General features: G+C 35.5%; 1 protein-coding gene across 4 annotated transcripts in view; it reads right to left on the bottom strand.

The window, feature by feature from the left end:
* Window positions 1–18,236, bottom strand: part of ctnna2 (catenin (cadherin-associated protein), alpha 2) — a 559,287-nt gene that overhangs the window by 59,064 nt on the left and 481,987 nt on the right. For all 4 annotated transcript variants that reach the window (XM_069192244.1, XM_069192285.1, XM_069192311.1 and 1 more), the window contains one exon: window positions 48–140. In XM_069192244.1, coding sequence (XP_069048345.1) covers window positions 48–140 — 93 coding nt within the window. The remainder of the gene's footprint in view (window positions 1–47; window positions 141–18,236) is intronic.

Here is an 18,236-nt window from a genome sequence, read left to right as displayed (position 1 = left end):
ACACAAATGTTGAGATCTTAACCATAGTTTCAGAGGACTGCACTTACCTGTGGACACAGGCTATCAATCTGGGTGGCTGCCATACGGACAAGCTTCACACCTTCTTCATTATTGGAAATTGAACAAGCCAGGTTTGCCACCTATAAAGAAAGGGATCCAATGTGTTTCTCATTCACAGGAATAGAAAACAGCTAGAAGGCAATATAATTTGTGAATAACACATTTTTATTGCAGGTCTTAGAAGAAAATCAAAGACTCGTGTTCTTGAAAATCTATGAAAAATATATATTTAGTTTGCATTTAACTGGCAAGGATTTTTATACCTCTGTTACTTATAGTACTGTTCTTGTTTATATAATTTTGGAGTTTGGAGTTGCAGTTACACTGCACAAACCTTAACATCTCACTTGTTAGGACAGTGTGATTACAATGGTCAAATTAATGTGTACTTGAAGAATTAAACAAAATATATACTGAGAGGTACAAAAAACACAACAAATGAAGATCGGAACTACTAATATTGTCTTTTTGTTACCTCTCTGTGTATGTACTCTGAATCAAAATTGCAAAAGCTCTGCAGCGTTCCTGTACACAATAATAGATCCTGTTGAAGGACAGACATATCTAATATAGTAGAGCACCATTTTCTTAACAATATACAATTTGTTCTTTACAATGGAGAGGCTTGTTGTAATAACTGGTATTTTGATGAGCTAGGCTCATTAGGTTTTAGGATAAGGAGCATTTCGGGTCCATTACACATTTATGTGCATGTGCCTAAATCATTATCAGGGTTTATTGATGCAAAAATCACTTCATTGTATAATTAAGCCACCAGATGGCATATTAAATGAAGCAACCTCTTACTTAATTTAAGCTTGGTTACATTAAGGGTTATTCCTACAAAGTGAGTTTCCATACAGAGCTTTCTAATGTTATTAATTTGGTGGTATTACTGAAACTTTGTGTTTTCTAGAAATATCATGGACATAGTCACAAGAACTGGTATTCAACTCTTAAAATAATGCCTATGGAGGCCTGATTCTCTGTGGTCATTGAAAATCCCAGGGTGTTTCTCGAAGAGAGTAGGTGTGTTACCCGGGTGTCCTCGCCAAAGTTCCCATTGGCCTTAATGAATCATTGCCTTCTAATAATCCCCATCTATGAACTGGCTTTGTCACTCTGTTATCCTCCACACTGATAGCTGGTGTGTGGTGAGTGTGCTGGCACACTATGGCTGCCGTTGCATCATCCAACTGGATCTGCACACTGGTGGTGCTGGAGGAGAGTCACCATTACCTGTAAAGCACTTTGAGTGTCCAGAAAAGTGCTTTATAAGTGTAAAGAATTTTTATTATTATTAAGAACTGAGGAAGTCTTCACTCAGAAAATCCAAGTTCCCTAAAAACTACAGAATAGCAACATTTCTACAAGGTTCAAATACAGTATTTTGCTGTAATCGGGTCTTCAGATTATCTAGAACACGGACCTCTCGCTTAGCACATGATTTATGTTCTGTTTCCTCCTGTCTCCTCTCTCTCTTGTGGTCTGTTCTTCCCCACTGTTCTGTCTTGACCTGATTTACACTGTATGGCGTCTTTCTGGACTGTTGATTGACAGACATTTATCAAGAACTTAATTAACGCAAACCAAGATACACTTTCTGATTGCTTTGATCACTGAACTGGACCCACCCACATCTCAGCAAACACCCCCTTTGCCTTGAAGCTGGAAATATTGACACTAGCTACATAAAGAAAGTAGTTAACACTTGAACTTATTTAAAACACTTAACCAAGTTTAAAATTCAATAATCTGCATAATGCCCTGTACCCTTTTTGTTATTATAAAAATAATAGGAACGTGTGGGATACTTCATTTTTTCAGCAAATCATTTCTGCATCATGTAATACAGCTACTGACTCAGAACACTATTATTTCTACTAATACCACTAACAATATTGCAATAATATATAGTGCTAGTTATCCCAAAATATTTTACATGTACTGTAACAGGGGACCCATTTCATCCACCAGCACCCACCTGGACGAAGGCAGCTATTATTCAGCAGTAGTCTCACTACACAGCAGACGAGGTGGAAAATAATTTTAGAAAGACGAGCTTGTATGTCATCGGATTTTGAAAGATGATGTTGTCATGCCTTTGGGTCAGCCTCATCTGAAAGATGGCACCTCTTAAAAGCACGGCACCCAGACTAGGATTTGGTGGGGCTCTGGTCCAGAGGGAGAAGTGTCACCAACTTGTCCACAAAGATCACTCGCACAAGAAAATTAATTTACCTCAGAGATGTGATTCCCTGTAATGGGAAACCCTGTGCCTTCTGGTTTTCTTTCTCAATAAAGTACTGCAGTTTATTCAGTTATTAAATTGAATTGTTTGCTTATATTTTGAAAACTATTTCAGTTCTTAAACAATGGAAATGGGCTATAAACTAGTATGTAACCTGCACTACACTATGTGCTAGATTCCAGCTCTCCTCTCACTTAGGTTTAGTGTTTCAATTACTTGATTTTTTTTCTCCCCTCCAACACCTACCCAACTTTGAAGGACATGTTTATTTTAAAAACATTTTGCCCTTCTTTTCATTTCCTTTATATATTTCTTTTCCTTCCTTTACTTTCTAAACATTTTCATTTCCCTTCAATCCATGTGTCTTATACAACTCTTGATATTTACCACTTTTGGTGCCATTGAGATATACATGTAAGATAAGATCACTTTATTAGTCATATACAACTTCTTGCATTAGGAATATGTCTTTTCACATACCCCAGCTTGCTCTCCATGAGACACAGGCAGGGAGACAGGGAGACAGAAGCTTGGGGCTTGCTCAGGGGCCCCACAGAGTAGGATTTCTCTGCTAGCCATGGGATTTGAACCAGCAACCTTCCAGCTGCAGGCATAGAGCCTTAGCCACAGTGCCACTGCTGCGCCCCTTTTTTATAAGATAAATGTCTCAAGAGGGCCCCATACCAAAAAATGGCTTGATAGAAATTCATCAATGGAGCCATGCAGCACATCATTAATTAAAAATGAGAGGTGTTTAGAAAGATATAGGGCAACAACGATTTTAAAACAATTTGAAAGAGAGTTCTGCTCATTATATTGCTTGGAAAATACATATTTAAAGGAAATTATCTGTGTGACCTCTAAGTTCTGTAGGACCTTGTACGTCCTGAGCACAGATAAGAGTTAAAAATCAATTGATTCAATTAAGGGTTCAATAAGCTCAATTGATAAAAATCTCAACTGGAGTGAAAACCAGAAGATACAGGGCTGCTTCATGACCAGGAATGAAGAACCCTGGCTTTGACATTTTCATCCCAGAGCCAACCAGGCTCAGCCTTGTGTGGCTTCTGAGATCTCACAATATCATGTTATACAGTGGTAAACCTGCTACTGTACCTTATTAATGTGCTAGAAAATCGCACAAGGATTCCACATTTCAAAGTACAATAATCACTAATGTAAATTATATATGACTCGCACAAAGGCCAAAGTGTAAAATGTGTTTGGCAAAACAGACTCTCATATTTCCTGTTTGTTATTTTATGATGTTCATTTGGTTATATTTTTTACAACATTATTTCTAGACAATGGCTACAAAGTTAAACAAATATCTCATCATGCTGGAAAATGTGCTGAAAGTCCTTTTGAACCAACAAACAGGCACGGCAGCACATATAAAATATCCTATTATTAAATTATTTGGATGCTTTATTTAATTTTCAGCCAGGTGTTTTAGCGAAGCACACTAAGTGAATTACTTTAATTCGGTTATAAACAGTACCCCAAAGTATCTGAGACTGAATGTCTCAAACACCAAAGACGTGGTGATTGATTTCAAGAAGATTCCTTAAACCCCCATTCAAACCTTCATCAGGGCTAAATCAGTGGAAATAGTAGATAAATATAACTAGTTGGGACTTTTCTGGACTGTAAGTTAAATTTTTTAAGCAAATATTGATTCTATTTACAAAAAAGGGCAACAGCATCTATTGTTCTGAAGGAAGCTTAAATATTTTAAGGTTGATAATTCATTGTTGATCATGTTTTATCACCTTTTATTGAATCTGCTTTAATGTTACCCTGATTTGCTAGTTTTGGAATATGAAACTGAGTAAGAACACACTGGAGAGTATTATCAAACTATGTCAGAAATTCATTGGTGCTGATCTTTAAGGCCTACCCCACATCAATCAAGAGTTTTTCGTAAAGCATTCTCCATTCCAGAAGACCCTTCACACACTTTGTTTTACAAATACCAAATACTCACCTCAGAACACAAATACAAATTTCCCAATTATAAAACATATACTGTAGGTCTAAGTTCTAATTTATACCTACTGTATGGCTATAACCTTGCTTATCAAATTATTCTTGTATGTGCATGTGTATTTTTTATTTGTGGGTTCTCTTTATATAGTCTGCTGCTAAAACAAATAGCGCCCCTTGGTGATAACAAAAAACTCTATCTCTCTCCCATCCCGGATTCATGATTTTAACTTGTAGCCTGTCTTATGAGTCTAAGAGCCTCAACAACTGCACTTCACTGCTGTTATCCAAAGGCCACTCCTGACATTGTTCCAAAACTGAATTCTATAACTGGGTAGTGTCCAAGACACAATATCCAGCCAAAAACACTGATCGAATTTAGCCCATGACATATTCCTTCATTTGAGTTGCTTTTTAATGGATCTAAATGGAAGACAAGCATATCTCTTCCTACACATCTTCCAACTGCATATCTAGGAATTATTCATATGGCTTATGGGTTTATTAAATATTAAAAACATACTTGTTTTACGGCACCACAAACTGATTTTTACCTGAGCTAAATGCGATTGCCATTAAAGAAGGATTAGAAAGATTGCATTCGGTAATTTAAAAGATGGCATTCTCAGGTTTTTTTTTGGTTGTGAATGCTAAAAATCCTTATTGTCATATACAGTATATTCACATAGATACCTGGACTCAAAAACATCTAAGAACATTTATACTGTATACAAATAGAGAAATAGCTGTCTGGCTGCTATGTCTGACTTTGTATAAATGTAGGATTCAAAGTCTCCATAGATGGTTCTGCCACTTCAGCATTGTGCATCGACTAAAGCCAATAAATATTCATGGCCATTTAATATATTAGCTCTTCATGCTTCACAAGGTAGTTGAGGCCAATCCATGTAAAACACTTCCTAATTTTTCTTTATGGATAAATTGAAGTTTAGTAGCAATGGTCAGTTATTTCCAGTTGTTCCCCCATAATGTGGATTATGTGTGTTTGGGAGTTAATTTGTTAGTTGCCTTGCATATCTACACACTTCAATCACTTCTTCACAAGCTTATGGGTGACATTAATGATAAAATGTTTTGATTTGTACCTGAGCCATTGCTAACCTGCCACTTTGACCTGAATGTCATCACTGATTCCTTCAGTGGGCAGCACAGATGAGAATCTGACAGCGTGAGATCTGGGCTGTTGGCTATGGCCTTCTGCAACATGACAATGTGTGATCACAAAAGAAAAGAGCTGCAGTGAGTGTGCAGAGAGTTAAGAAACCCAAACTGTTGCCCCATCAACCTTACAATCCGTAAGCACTGCTAAACTGATATCACACCTGGAATAGGTTATTCGAATTTAAACCATATATATATTTTTAAATATGACATCATAAAGTAATTATTATAGAGAGGTATATTTATGACTTAAGTTTAAGCATGACTCATGCACTTTTGTTTCAAGCAAATGTGCATCTAATATCCAGCTGCCTTAACCTTAACAATCACTGTGTAGATGACCTAAGGAACATGGAAAAACATTAGGAAATAAAATAGTCATTATATGCCAGAATTATGCAAACTATGTGAACCATGTAATGTGTCATTTAATTAGCTATTATGTGCATAAGGCCTGGAGTACTTTGACCTTTACTGTAAACATTCAAGAGCAGACAGTTCTGTCCTACTAATGGAAATGCTGGCTACCTGTACACAGTCACAGAAAAGGGGAGACATTAAAACATTTGAACTTTGTGGGTGCAAAAGAAGTAGAAGGGGCATTTTAGGAGGAGAATATTGAATATTGAGATTCTAATTTTAATAGGATATTTCAGAAATGTTTAAGAAATACTGAGCAGTCTTCTTTCCATGATGATAAACTGAGCTCTTGTAAAGCTGGAGTATGTTTGTGACAGGGAGCAAAGGCCTTATTTAAAACAACTAAAAATATCACTATCAACAAACATCAGACAAAGGTAACATAAATCAGATTTGGCCTTCCTAGGACATTTAATAGCACAGTTAATTCTGAAAGGCAACTAAGGCCTGAACTATGGCCAAAAAAAGCGTACAGGAGTTATATTAACCAATCAGAAGAACGTCATTGTATTAAAACACTATCCCATGGGCATTTACATGTCAACAAAAAGGACAGTTCTGTCTCCCAAGATTCAAAGAGCCTTATTCTTGGTATGCCCTGTTTGCAAATAAATCCGCTTGTCAACACATGTGGAAAAGAGCACTTGAGAGGATATAAAAATGACCTGCTAAGTGCATCAGTCGGGGTGTTCTCTCTTGTTAAACATACAACTTCCACATTGATCCCTCGAGAATTTCCCAGTTTCATAATCATATTGCCTTCTAGCATAACCCATGGGGGACTGCTCTGCTGTTTGTTTAAATAAAGCAAGATTGACTTGCTATCTGTCCCTTTGGATAACTCCACACTTGCATAGATGAAGGCGAAAATGCTGCTGTGAGCATTTTATAAATTCGCTCCCTGTGGTGATCCATACAATCCCAAGAAAAAAATGAATTTTCTGCTCTTTTTGCAAGAATTTTTAAGTCTTATTTCATTAACAGAAAGTAAAACAGGAAAATAACAACAATTCTCAGCCTCATGCAAAATCCACTCACCTATTCGCCCATCAGAGTTTTTCATCTAACTAGATAAAAAATAAGATATGCAGTATATACACACCCAGCAACCTCTACCCCTAATGAGCAAAACACCAAAGTGAAGAAAGAACTTATAAATGATTTAAGAGACAAAGAAACCTCTCATACAGATGACCAAATACATGTTAATATAAAATTACAGCCTTCAGCTGACTCTCTTAGTAGTTCAGCTACTCATTCTGCCTCAGAAGGGACGAGGAATGAAGAAGAGGGAAGATTTTATGATCTTAAACCCCTCCTTTAGGCTAATAGCAATCAATAAAAAATATTCACCACACTGAATTGCATAGATAAATCTTAAAAACATTAAAACATTACAGCACAGAGATATTTCAAAGTCATTTAAACAATCTGAGAACACACCCCTTTTCCAATCCATATAAGCACATCCTGCAGAAGCACTCATGATGTACTGTAGATGGCTACCGCAGTTAAAGTAATGGTATATACACTTGCTACTTTCTACTGGACTTTACAGTTTTTAACACAGAAAAGGAATCAACTTGCAGGTAGACTACAGGTTATGTAGTGTTTTACAATGTTTCAAAAGTGGTGTTATTACTATTATTTCTATTTTAAATTCTACGTCGCTTTGAGTTACAGCGCAAACGAAGAGGAAAATAACAAAAAGTACCAAAAAGATCTTCATACTGATCACAGATCCAGTTTCATGTTATCTAGCCAAAGAAAAAAAAGCTGAAGACATACTTAAATGGAAAGACTAATAGCAATATACAGTACAGTATGTGATGCGTGTATTAAATGTGAAAAATGCAAATGACTAGTTAATGGTGACACCATCTTCATCGTAGTCCTGTACTCAATTCACGTGTCTTATTTAAGCTGCCACTCCTGAAAGGGATTGGACATAGTCAGCATCCTTTGATTCCCAATTAGCAGCAGCGAGGAAAGAAGCAACATTAATTATACCTAGATCACCCTTTCCTCATCGAAATATTTTGAATACTAACATCAGTACACGTTTTGTGCTAATAAAAATCGGTTGCAGGTACTATAACAGAGTTCTGCAGTACAGGATAATTTAGAATCTAAAACAGTCACATCATGTCTGGACCTGTAAAAATTACAGCAGGTTCTTTGATACGCAACAGCAGCTACACAGACAACAGCTGGTGACAGATATCGCATGTAAGCATGTGAATGTTAATATTTTCAGCATATGCATTGTCATAAAAAGCATTCTTTAAACAAATTCTGTTCTTCACTCTACTTTAAGTAAGTTTTATCATCTGTGCAGTGTTAGTCTTTACCAGAAAAACATAAATGTTTCCTCAGATTTCCTTTCTGTTTTGCTTCTCTCATTACCTACCACAGAAAACATCCCTGCATAAAAAACACAAGGCGGCACAACAAAAGGAAGTCATTTGGCGCATTTTCCTCTTTAGGTAGTAACGAGGGTGAATCTCAAATTCTAACCAGTCATTCTTCAAAGAAGCCCAGAGTTTGAGACTTGGCACTTGGCAAGGCTGCTCCAGACAAAAACAGAACTCGGCAAAGAAGTGTTTCCTGATCTGCACTATAAGTTAATTTTTAGTTTCTGGTTGTGACCCTGTGTCTATGGTTAGCTACTTAACCTGAATTATTCCCCTAGGTTGACCATACAGTATGTATACTGTTTAAGCTACAGACAGGGAACTAGTGAATCTAAGTAGCAAAACATGGTAGCTCTTATACACCAGACTATACAGTTAGATCAAATGTCCTCTCAATCTTCTTTGTTCTAAACAGGTTTAGTTCATTTAGCCTATCTGTACATTATATGACAATCCCCTGAGACCAGGAACAACTCTAATTGCCCTTAACTGAACTCTCTCTAAGGGTACGATATACTCTGTGTAGTGTAACAACATAAACTGAATGCACTGAGGTCTTATTTATGTGTTCAGCGAGGCCTAAGTTCCACTATCTTTGTTAATATAAATTCATTTTGTTACTCTTTTTTATTTATATTATCTTGAAACAATCTACATAAACACCCAGGACTTTTTCATCGCTGATTTCCTGCAGCTGAGAATCAACCAAGTGATTAATGTAATTTTTACACTTTATATGTAGATGATTTTGTACTTACTGAAGGTATGTTACATTTCTTTTGCCAATTGTCTACTAATTCACAATTTTAAATATTTTTTTAGAATTCACGTGCTGCTGTTTCTATCATCTGCAAGTATGCTAACTACATCTATCCATTTTCTAACCATTTTATACAGTACAGGGTCGCGTGGGAGCTGGAGTCTATCCCAGTAAGCAAAGGGCACAAGGCAGGATACACCCTGTATAAGTCGCAATTCACACACAGTCATGGACACAAAGAAGCACGCACTCACACAAGGGCCAATCTTCCGAGAAGCCGATCAATCTATCTGTATGTCTTTGGAACATGTGAGGAAACCGGAGCATACCGTGAAAACCCATGTGAATACGGGGATAACATACAAACTCCACACAGATAGTACCCCAGGAATTTAAACTCAGGGCCCCAGTGTTGCAAGGCAGCAATGCTAACCCCTGCACCACCATGCCATCCATGCTAATTATATCAGAATCTAAATCATTGATAAAATCATTTTGTGTAACAGGATAAAAAATAACCTTTTGATACACCACGGCTTGCAACTAGCCACATATATAAGATGATACTCAGGTTTCTTTTTGTTAACAGGTTCATAATCCATGTGCATACACCATCTTGGGTTCTTGCTATTTTTTATGTGACAATCAATCATAATCTTGTATGAGGGACCTTTATTTTAGTAATTTCTAGAAATCTAAGTGTCATATGCTATGCTTTAGTGGTATCAAATGTCCTTATTTCTTATTCAAAAGAATTAGAATAAATCAGTTCATGAAGACTCTGTTTTTAAATCCCATTGTTTTGCAACTTTACAGGTACTGTAAACTTTACTTCAAATTAAAATATTGATTTCCAGAACACCTGTTCCCATAACTAAACCAGTAAAGGTTTCCTGTTTAGGTTTGTCCTCCCTTTAATGAATTTGCAATTCTTTAATATGTGGGTTCAGCTCTCATTTTTAGTGAGAATCGAGATATTCTGGTTATTCATTGACTCTAGTTAAGGTACTATAAATTATATTTAATCATTTCCTTAATTTTAAGCCCCCCTTCCTTATTTAAAACCTCAATATCAATGATGCTGAAGTTACCCCATACTAATGGAGCTGGTTTTATAACAAGGGGCATGTTATTAAGGTCTTCTATTATGAAAGCATGTGTGAAATATTCATAAGGCGTGTTTAGCATTTCTTTATTCCTTTATTATTAATCACAAACCTTGAAAAGTACTTCAACTTTACATGTTCTTTTATTTTTGTCTCTATTGAAAAAAACAATTGTCCCAATAGTCTGACTGTTCCAATCATGAAAAACCTTTTCTTCTATTTTTGGTGCCATTCTTTATTCTTTAATAAATCAGTCTAATTACAGCTTTTTTTCAAGAGGCATAAAGGAAGCTGAATTAATTTATTTAATTCCATATTGTAATAAGGTGGTAGGATCAGACAAGTTGGCACTTTTTGTTGAACAGTACAGAATATCCCGAAACGCTGTGGTTGGTGACCTGCCATCCTCAGTCACCTGGTCAAGTTGGTTGCGTGATTATTAAAACAACCTTTGCTCTCTCAGAACAGGCCATAGCCTGTGTTATGCGCTGCACAAATGGTAGAAAGGGGCAAGAAAGTGCCCAAAGATGAGTCTGTGGACACTTTATGAACTTGTTTTGGAGATGCAAGTATCTTAGCTGCCCAGCCATCTAGAGTAGAGCTAAGAAAAGAGCAGGGACTTTGTGTTATAGTTTTGTGTTTTTCCCCACACACATTAATATAGAGCACTCTTGCCTTAAGGATGTGTTTTGTACGTCCATTTTCCCCCAGACTCACCTATGAATAGATCCATAATACAGCTTCCCACCCATTTTCAGAAATAATATTTTGTCCGTTTTAAAGTACAGTGTTTAATCATGGACTGATGATTGTGTTCTAGAAAAAAAACCTCCACATTCCTAAATCTGTATTAATTCGCTACATATTCATTCAGATACTTCAGAGAGACACATCTTAAAAGCTGGAGAAATGTACTGTGCATAACAGTCACAGATAAAGTACAATGCCCCATTGAAAACAGAACCATGATAGACTTTCACAATCCCATTACTCCTATGCACTTTCATTTGCCAAACCACTTGTATATTAATACCCAGAAAAGAAACTTGAGGGGCATTAAAAGTTTCACACAAGCAACACAAGTAGTGGAATCAGTAGCATTTATTGAGTTTTTAATGACTCCATATATTTATTGGGTGTTTTTTTATATTATACAGGCATCTTTTTCTGTAATGCACCTTTCAGCATTTACCTGCCCCCAATGCCCCCTTCCATACTGGCAAAGACAGCTTCCTGTCAGGGTCTGGCAGATGGAAGCTGAACTAGGTCAGTTTCTTTTAGTTTTAAGTAAACTTAATATCCTACAGGGAAATCTTTTCAGCAACACATATCGGGTATCTTGCTTTCTACACTGTGAATAAGCACACTCGAGGTATCTGGTTTGTACAGTATAATAATTTCAATGGATGTAGGGGGAAAAAATGAAAGAGCCATGAGAGCCTTAATTCTTTAAAATGTACAAGAAACAATCTGCGGGATAGTTTTAAAATTGAAGATTGTCCTTGTATAGTACATCAATGAGACAATTCTATACGTACGCTTTAAGTCAAGAGGACCTTATTTAATCTACTGAGAGTACCTTTGAGTTCATTGCAAGTATTATAATTTTAAAGACTTTTTGGTTTCTCTTAAATGTGCTAGAATCCCCTCAGCAACACAGGAGGGATAAAACCCCAAAACATTTTAATCAAAATTGCAAATGGCATTTTATAAGCTTAATACCACATAAGAATACTGTTTCTTCCCCAGATGTGTCCATCTTTCTCAGCGTAAAAATTTCAAACTGTACTAACTGGATGACCTTGCAAGCTCTTTGGATTTTCATCACTACTGGGGATTCTCCAAAGGCAGAAGGGAAGAGAAAAGTCCTTTACACCAACGCCTTCATAAGTGGCTTCAGAACTTTTGCTGCAATGATAAAATGGGGATGTCCCTGTAGCACTAATGGCTTCTTCCAAAGTTGACTCCCTTAGAAACACAGAAAATGTAAATTGCCAGTAGCTTTAAACTACAGGATTTATGAAGTGCTCCCTAGTCAGCCCAAGAATGACTTTAAATTACAATTTCCCTGTGATAACAGATTGATCAAACAAGGCAGCCTTAAAGCCCAAGTTGCTGCATATTTCACTTGTATTTAACAGGCTTCCAGTGAGCACTGTCCTGTTCATTACCATAGATGGTAGCAAGGAATTAAATAAGTAGTGAGGGTATTAATTCAATGGTGGAACTTATAATTATAAGCATTGAAGTGCTGCAATTTGTTGAATACCATCAGGCTCTGGAGATTTGTTCATCTTAAGTACGTCTAGTACATGTAACACTTTGGACACACCAATTTAATATTATTTAATCCAGTTGCACATTAAATATGATACAATAGACTTGATGTCTGTACCTTCCTTGGCAAACACCTTTGTAAAATATTAATTAGGTCAGTTATTACCCTGTCATTTTCTATCTCTGTCTCTGAGACACGGTGTACTTTATTGGTATTCAGTTGTTGTAATACCTAAAAAAATGTATTCATTTTAGACTCCTTTGCAATATTATCTGTTTTAGTTGTTTCTTGGCCCTTCTAATATTTTTTTAATATTTGCTTGAATCTCATTATACTCATGTTCCTCAACAGAATATTGTTCTTCTAATTTATAACTGCTTTCCTTTGATTTACTTTTACGTGAGAGCAATTTCATTAAATTGTTTTGGATTCCACCTGTACATTTTCCATATATATATTTCAAAACGTTTCAACTGAACACACTTCTCTAATGGTTTTCTCACCTTTGATTTTCTCACTCTTGATTGCATGAAAGACTAAATCAATATGAACATTACCTCTAGCAGGTGTTTTGACAACCAGAGTACGAAAACAGTCATTGGTTATAATTGGTTCCAATTTCCATACCATTCATTTTCCATTTCAGTTTCTACTGCTGACATTCCTAATGGCTTTTTCCAATGTATGTGGGGAAAGTTCAAATCTCCCATAAGAATTACTTCTCCATCTACATACAGTATACAGTACATCCACAATTTTGACATATAAGACCGAAATATAATTTATATCTGAATTTTGGGGTATGTAGCACCTCGCACTACACCTTTTGAATGTTTTTAGAAGCGTTACCAATACAGATTGTGAGATACCTGATTTACCTAGATTAAGTTCTTGTGGTTGAAAGTTAAAGTATATTGCTACTCCTCCACTCTTCCATCTTTCCTCACATTATTGAAAGGATGGTACTATATGCACTAATACATTTGTAATTTGTGTCTTATTTGCCATGTTTCAGCTACTCATAAGAATATTGGAAAACTTAAAAATGAGTGGAGAACATTTGGCATATCTAGCATGTTTGGTAGTAGCTAATTATTCTGAAGATCTCATCCAGCCATTTCTCCAGGGTATCAGTTTAAATAACATGGTTGGACAGCCTATTCTATACACCCACAGTCATTTGGGTAGAATTGCATCCTGTTCTCAGTTTTAAATACATTTCCAAGTTGTTTTCACTGGTGTCCTTTTATTCTTGTTTCACAGTCTAGTCCATTGGCTTGACTTTGTCAATGCCTTTGAGGAATCTTCTGGTCTCATAGTCTTCTCTGTTCAAAGCTCAATATCATTCACAACTGCATGGTAATATATCTTCTTTTATATCTTGTATTTTTTCTTAATAATCTTTCCATTATTATTCCATTTTTATGATATAAACTTTTAATTACCTTTTCCTTTAACATTTTGTTTTTCTTTTGGGTTTTCATTTTGACTTCCTCCTTAATAGTTTGTCTTATTACCCCCTCCCCCTTGTTTTAAAACATTTCTGAATCTCTTTGTGACCAGAAAACATCACTGGCAGGGACAAAAGTTTCTTAAAGGTACACAATGAACATTTTTATTATCTAGCACATTAAAATGCCACAAAGAAACTTAAGTTAGCAATTTCAATCAATGACAAAAACATTTACATTTACTAAAACATAATTTATCTTCGGTAGTTAGTGTGGTGCAGCTGTTTCATTTAATATCACAGATTCCATTTAGATATTTTTTTTTATTCCTAGTTGTTTCCTCTGTGCATTTTTCAGGTACAATTTGTTAAAGCTGAGTGTCAATTTGCCTTTAGGGAAAATATTATAATTATTACTCTTCTTAAAATGATATTATGTACACCAGAAAAAAATACTTGTTTATAAAACAAAACATTGGTCTCAAAATTTGCCATGAATAACATCAATATGCACTCATGCAGGACTGTTCACAACAAAATTTAGGAAATAAAACCTCAGTTGGTTTTAAGTGAAATCACAATTGTTTAGAATATATTTCCATGGCTGTTACTTTAACATTACATTCATTAAATTAAACATGAGAAAATAACTGGCTATAACCCTTTGGTCATGGGTTATATAGTATATATCAGCTGATTTTCATTCCAGCTGAGCTCTCAGCTACTGAATTGAGCTTTTTATTGCACTGATAATTTGATTAATTAGAACGAATGTATCCTATTCAGCTCTTTTTATGTTTCAAATTATTTATTACATTTTGTAAGTAACTTCAAAAACACAACTTCTTAGCCATGGAAAATGAGGACATCTTATTAAACTATTCATTACTCGGTTAAGAGGTTAATTAAATAACTGAAAACAACTTTTAAGTCAGTAATTTCAAAGGAGCAAGGTGTTGACAATACCTGTCGTATAAGTGGTGAATTAACAGAACCTAAGGGGATCTCAACATTTACCTTTTCCATTTATGATGAACCTCTTTAAGAGGGAAGAAGTCCATGTTCTAAAGGTCGAAAGAAAAGACACGCGCGGCCTTACCATGATGTCAGCTAATTTGCTTTAAATTTTGAAATGATTTCCGTATCTTAAAATTGCTTCAAAGGGGGAAAAGAGTTTTTGAGCCTCAAAGGTTATTCATGAAACATGCCACAGTCGCCATTTTAAAGACGTGGGTTTTACAAGGTTTTGCATTATTCAGGAGGAAACCGCATAGTGATCCCAGCTATTAGAGGTCTTGAATTGTAAATTGCATCAACTACAGACTATTAAGCTAAGCTTGTCTTTGTATCTTCCTGCAATTGTCTGTAATATATGTGACTACTGTCTTCAATCATGAATATTTCATCAACGGTTAATAGTACAGGGTGGAACTGAGATATCTGACAAGTCAAATTTAACTCTTTCACCACTGGAACCATCTGCAGTCATTTCTTTGTCAGGCTGCATCATTAAACATTTATTTCTTACAAGACACAGTGCCACGGGTCCCTTTGAATACAGATGCACAGCATCATTATATTTTGGTGCAGATGGGGGAGACGGACAGCTGGTGAAAGGTTTGGCTGCTAAATCCTGAAAGGAGACCTAAGCTGGTTGGTCTCCTTGACAACCACTGCGTTTCTGTCATGATTTATAGTCTGCAATGTCTGAACTAAAAAGGATTCATAACTTGTTTCATTGTTTACTTGGTATCAGTTTTGACATCCGCAATTCCCTTGAACTCCAAGGGGGTCCCCAGTGGAAAGCCCAAATACGTATTAATAAGTGTCAACATAATAGAGCACTTCAACTTAAAACCAGGCTCAGGGGAGGAGCACAGATAAGACTTCTGTGTGCTGCAATTCTTTCCATTCTTTAGCATCTGCACATTAAGAAAAAGCAATATATATATATTTTATATATAAAGGTTTTTGCAACTTTGTTTTCCTAATTGTACCCAGAGGCAAATGTACCGTTTACAAATTCTCCATAGTCGAATTCACATTCCCTCTCTGTCTGCTAGTGTCTCTTTGTGGTATCAATCTGTTCCCTCAACAGTGGCACATCTTTTTACTTGTCCTGATCCATCTGTTCTCCACAAAACTGATTTAGTTTCACTGCCATTCAAAACGTGTTTTGAATGAATCAACCTGATCCATTGCAAATCGCCACACTTACACATGAATAAAGCATAGACATGTAGTTTTCACACATATATTAGTACCAGAGGAATGCCCACAAAACATGTTTTTTTCTGGTAAAAAAGAAACAATTTTAAAAGTCATTCAAAAATAGTTATTATTGCTATGAAATGTATCCACATAAACACTTCTAAAGTGTCATGCTTTCTTTTCTAATCTCCTGTGTGCCATCTATTGTATGCTTTTGAGAGTTATATAAAATGTGGGGGCAAATGTAAATGCCAAATATGTTACTTAAAATGTTATCAAAATAAAAAAATACAAAAATTACAGTTATAACCATGTAATTTCAACATGTTCTTTTTATTGCTGTCATACTCACCTATTTCATTTAATTATTTTAAAAATATGAACGTGCAAAAAAAGTGGAAAACAATAACAGTTGCATAAAAGGTGACTTTTTTTTAGTCTCATAAGTATGATTTCAATGCTTGCACAAAAGGTTTGAAATGAAAAGCATCCCACAACTGTAAAACATCTGAAAACCTAAAGAAGCTTAAGATAGGAGATAACACAAGAAACTTAAATCATGTTATGTTCATGTTGAGGTTTCCAGTTAGTAAACCAGAAACAAATTACTTAGTAATAACTCACTGTATGAGCTAAAATCATAAATATGCATTTATGGTTATTAATCTGTAAGGCACAAGGAAGATAGGGTACAAAAGTAATCAAATCCTGATGTCTTAATAATGTTTAACAATCTCTTATTGTGAAAAAGGTTGCAATATCACAATGGAGACCTTCCTATTTTTGTGAACTGCTCCATATAAAAGCACAAATAAGTATGTAGAGCAATAATTAAAAAAACAGTGTAAGCAACTAATGTTTCTAGCACATGTACATAATCTCAACAGCACAGGAAAAAGTACATGAAAAGTAATACAAACTGTCCACGAAGGTCTGTTTGATGATGGTTTCTTACTAACCATCTTACACCCTCTTACTGAGGTCCTGAATTTTATTACCAATAAAATTAGTAATTCCAAATTAAGTTATAGAGTATTAGATGAATGTGACAGGTCAATTGTATAGAGGATAGTTGTTTCAGCTGACCTGCCACTAGAGGTTGTTAAGGCCTGTATTGTCTGTAGACAGGTTCACATGTGGTTCATTGTTTAATTAAAAGAATGGTAAACGTCTGAGAGCCACATTTACACATGGGGTTAATTTGGTAATTTAGTTTGGTATATAATTGGATTGCATTTAGTTTGGTAGTGGGAGTAGAGGGTAATTGATCTAGGTTTGGTTTAGGACATGTCTTTGTGGTTTTGGCTCCTGCTGAATATAGTCTTCTGGCAAAATAATGTTGCTGTCTGTTGTTATTTCTATGTGCTCAGGCCTCACAAGCCTGAGCTTGTGAACCACCTATTCAGATGTCACAATGAGGTCCTATTAAATAGAAGGTGAGTGGGTTTTACAAACAATCATGAAAAAGGAAAAAATATAACAGTACAATTAATTGGACAGGTTATAAACCCAAGTTCTTCAAGACAAACAAGAACAATGATTGCCTTCCTCTGTTAAATGTTCACACTAGGATGCTTGAGAGTGTTGTACAAATACAGAAGAAAACATTTGCCAGAAAATAATGGGTAATCCATGAGAGTTAAGCCTGCTGCATTTCATATTTACAATATTTTTCAATACTAAGTTTTCCTCTTTTATACTCAGGGACTGACATTTTATTCTAAGACAATTCACAGAAACAGCTTGATAACACAGTAATTTTTTCAAAAATTAGTTTAAAATAATGTTGCAATGAGTCAAAAGAAAATGCATATTTCTAAGGAGACACAACAAAAGCACAAGTCTGTAGTGACTGGAAAAAATTGTTTTCCAACCCACTTTTGAAACTGTGCCTGGGTAGTCAGGTAACTTTATACTATGGTATATTGTCTTTATGTGTATGGTATACTGCGATGGATAAGCTATCAAGTTTGTGACAAAAATTAGGATACTCTGTCAACCAAAATAGTGGTCTGGCAGTGTGTATTCCTTTATGAATTATAAATGAAGGCTGGCAATTAAAATTAGGCTAATTTCATCATTTTCCACTTTTTGATCATTAAAGGTTCAGAGAAAGCC

The sequence above is a fragment of the Lepisosteus oculatus genome, chromosome 1, assembly GCF_040954835.1.
Source record: "Lepisosteus oculatus isolate fLepOcu1 chromosome 1, fLepOcu1.hap2, whole genome shotgun sequence".
In the NCBI taxonomy this organism is placed as follows: domain Eukaryota; kingdom Metazoa; phylum Chordata; class Actinopteri; order Semionotiformes; family Lepisosteidae; genus Lepisosteus; species Lepisosteus oculatus.
The sequence above is the reverse complement of the archived record's forward strand: the minus strand, read 5'-3'. Positions and strand labels throughout refer to the sequence as shown.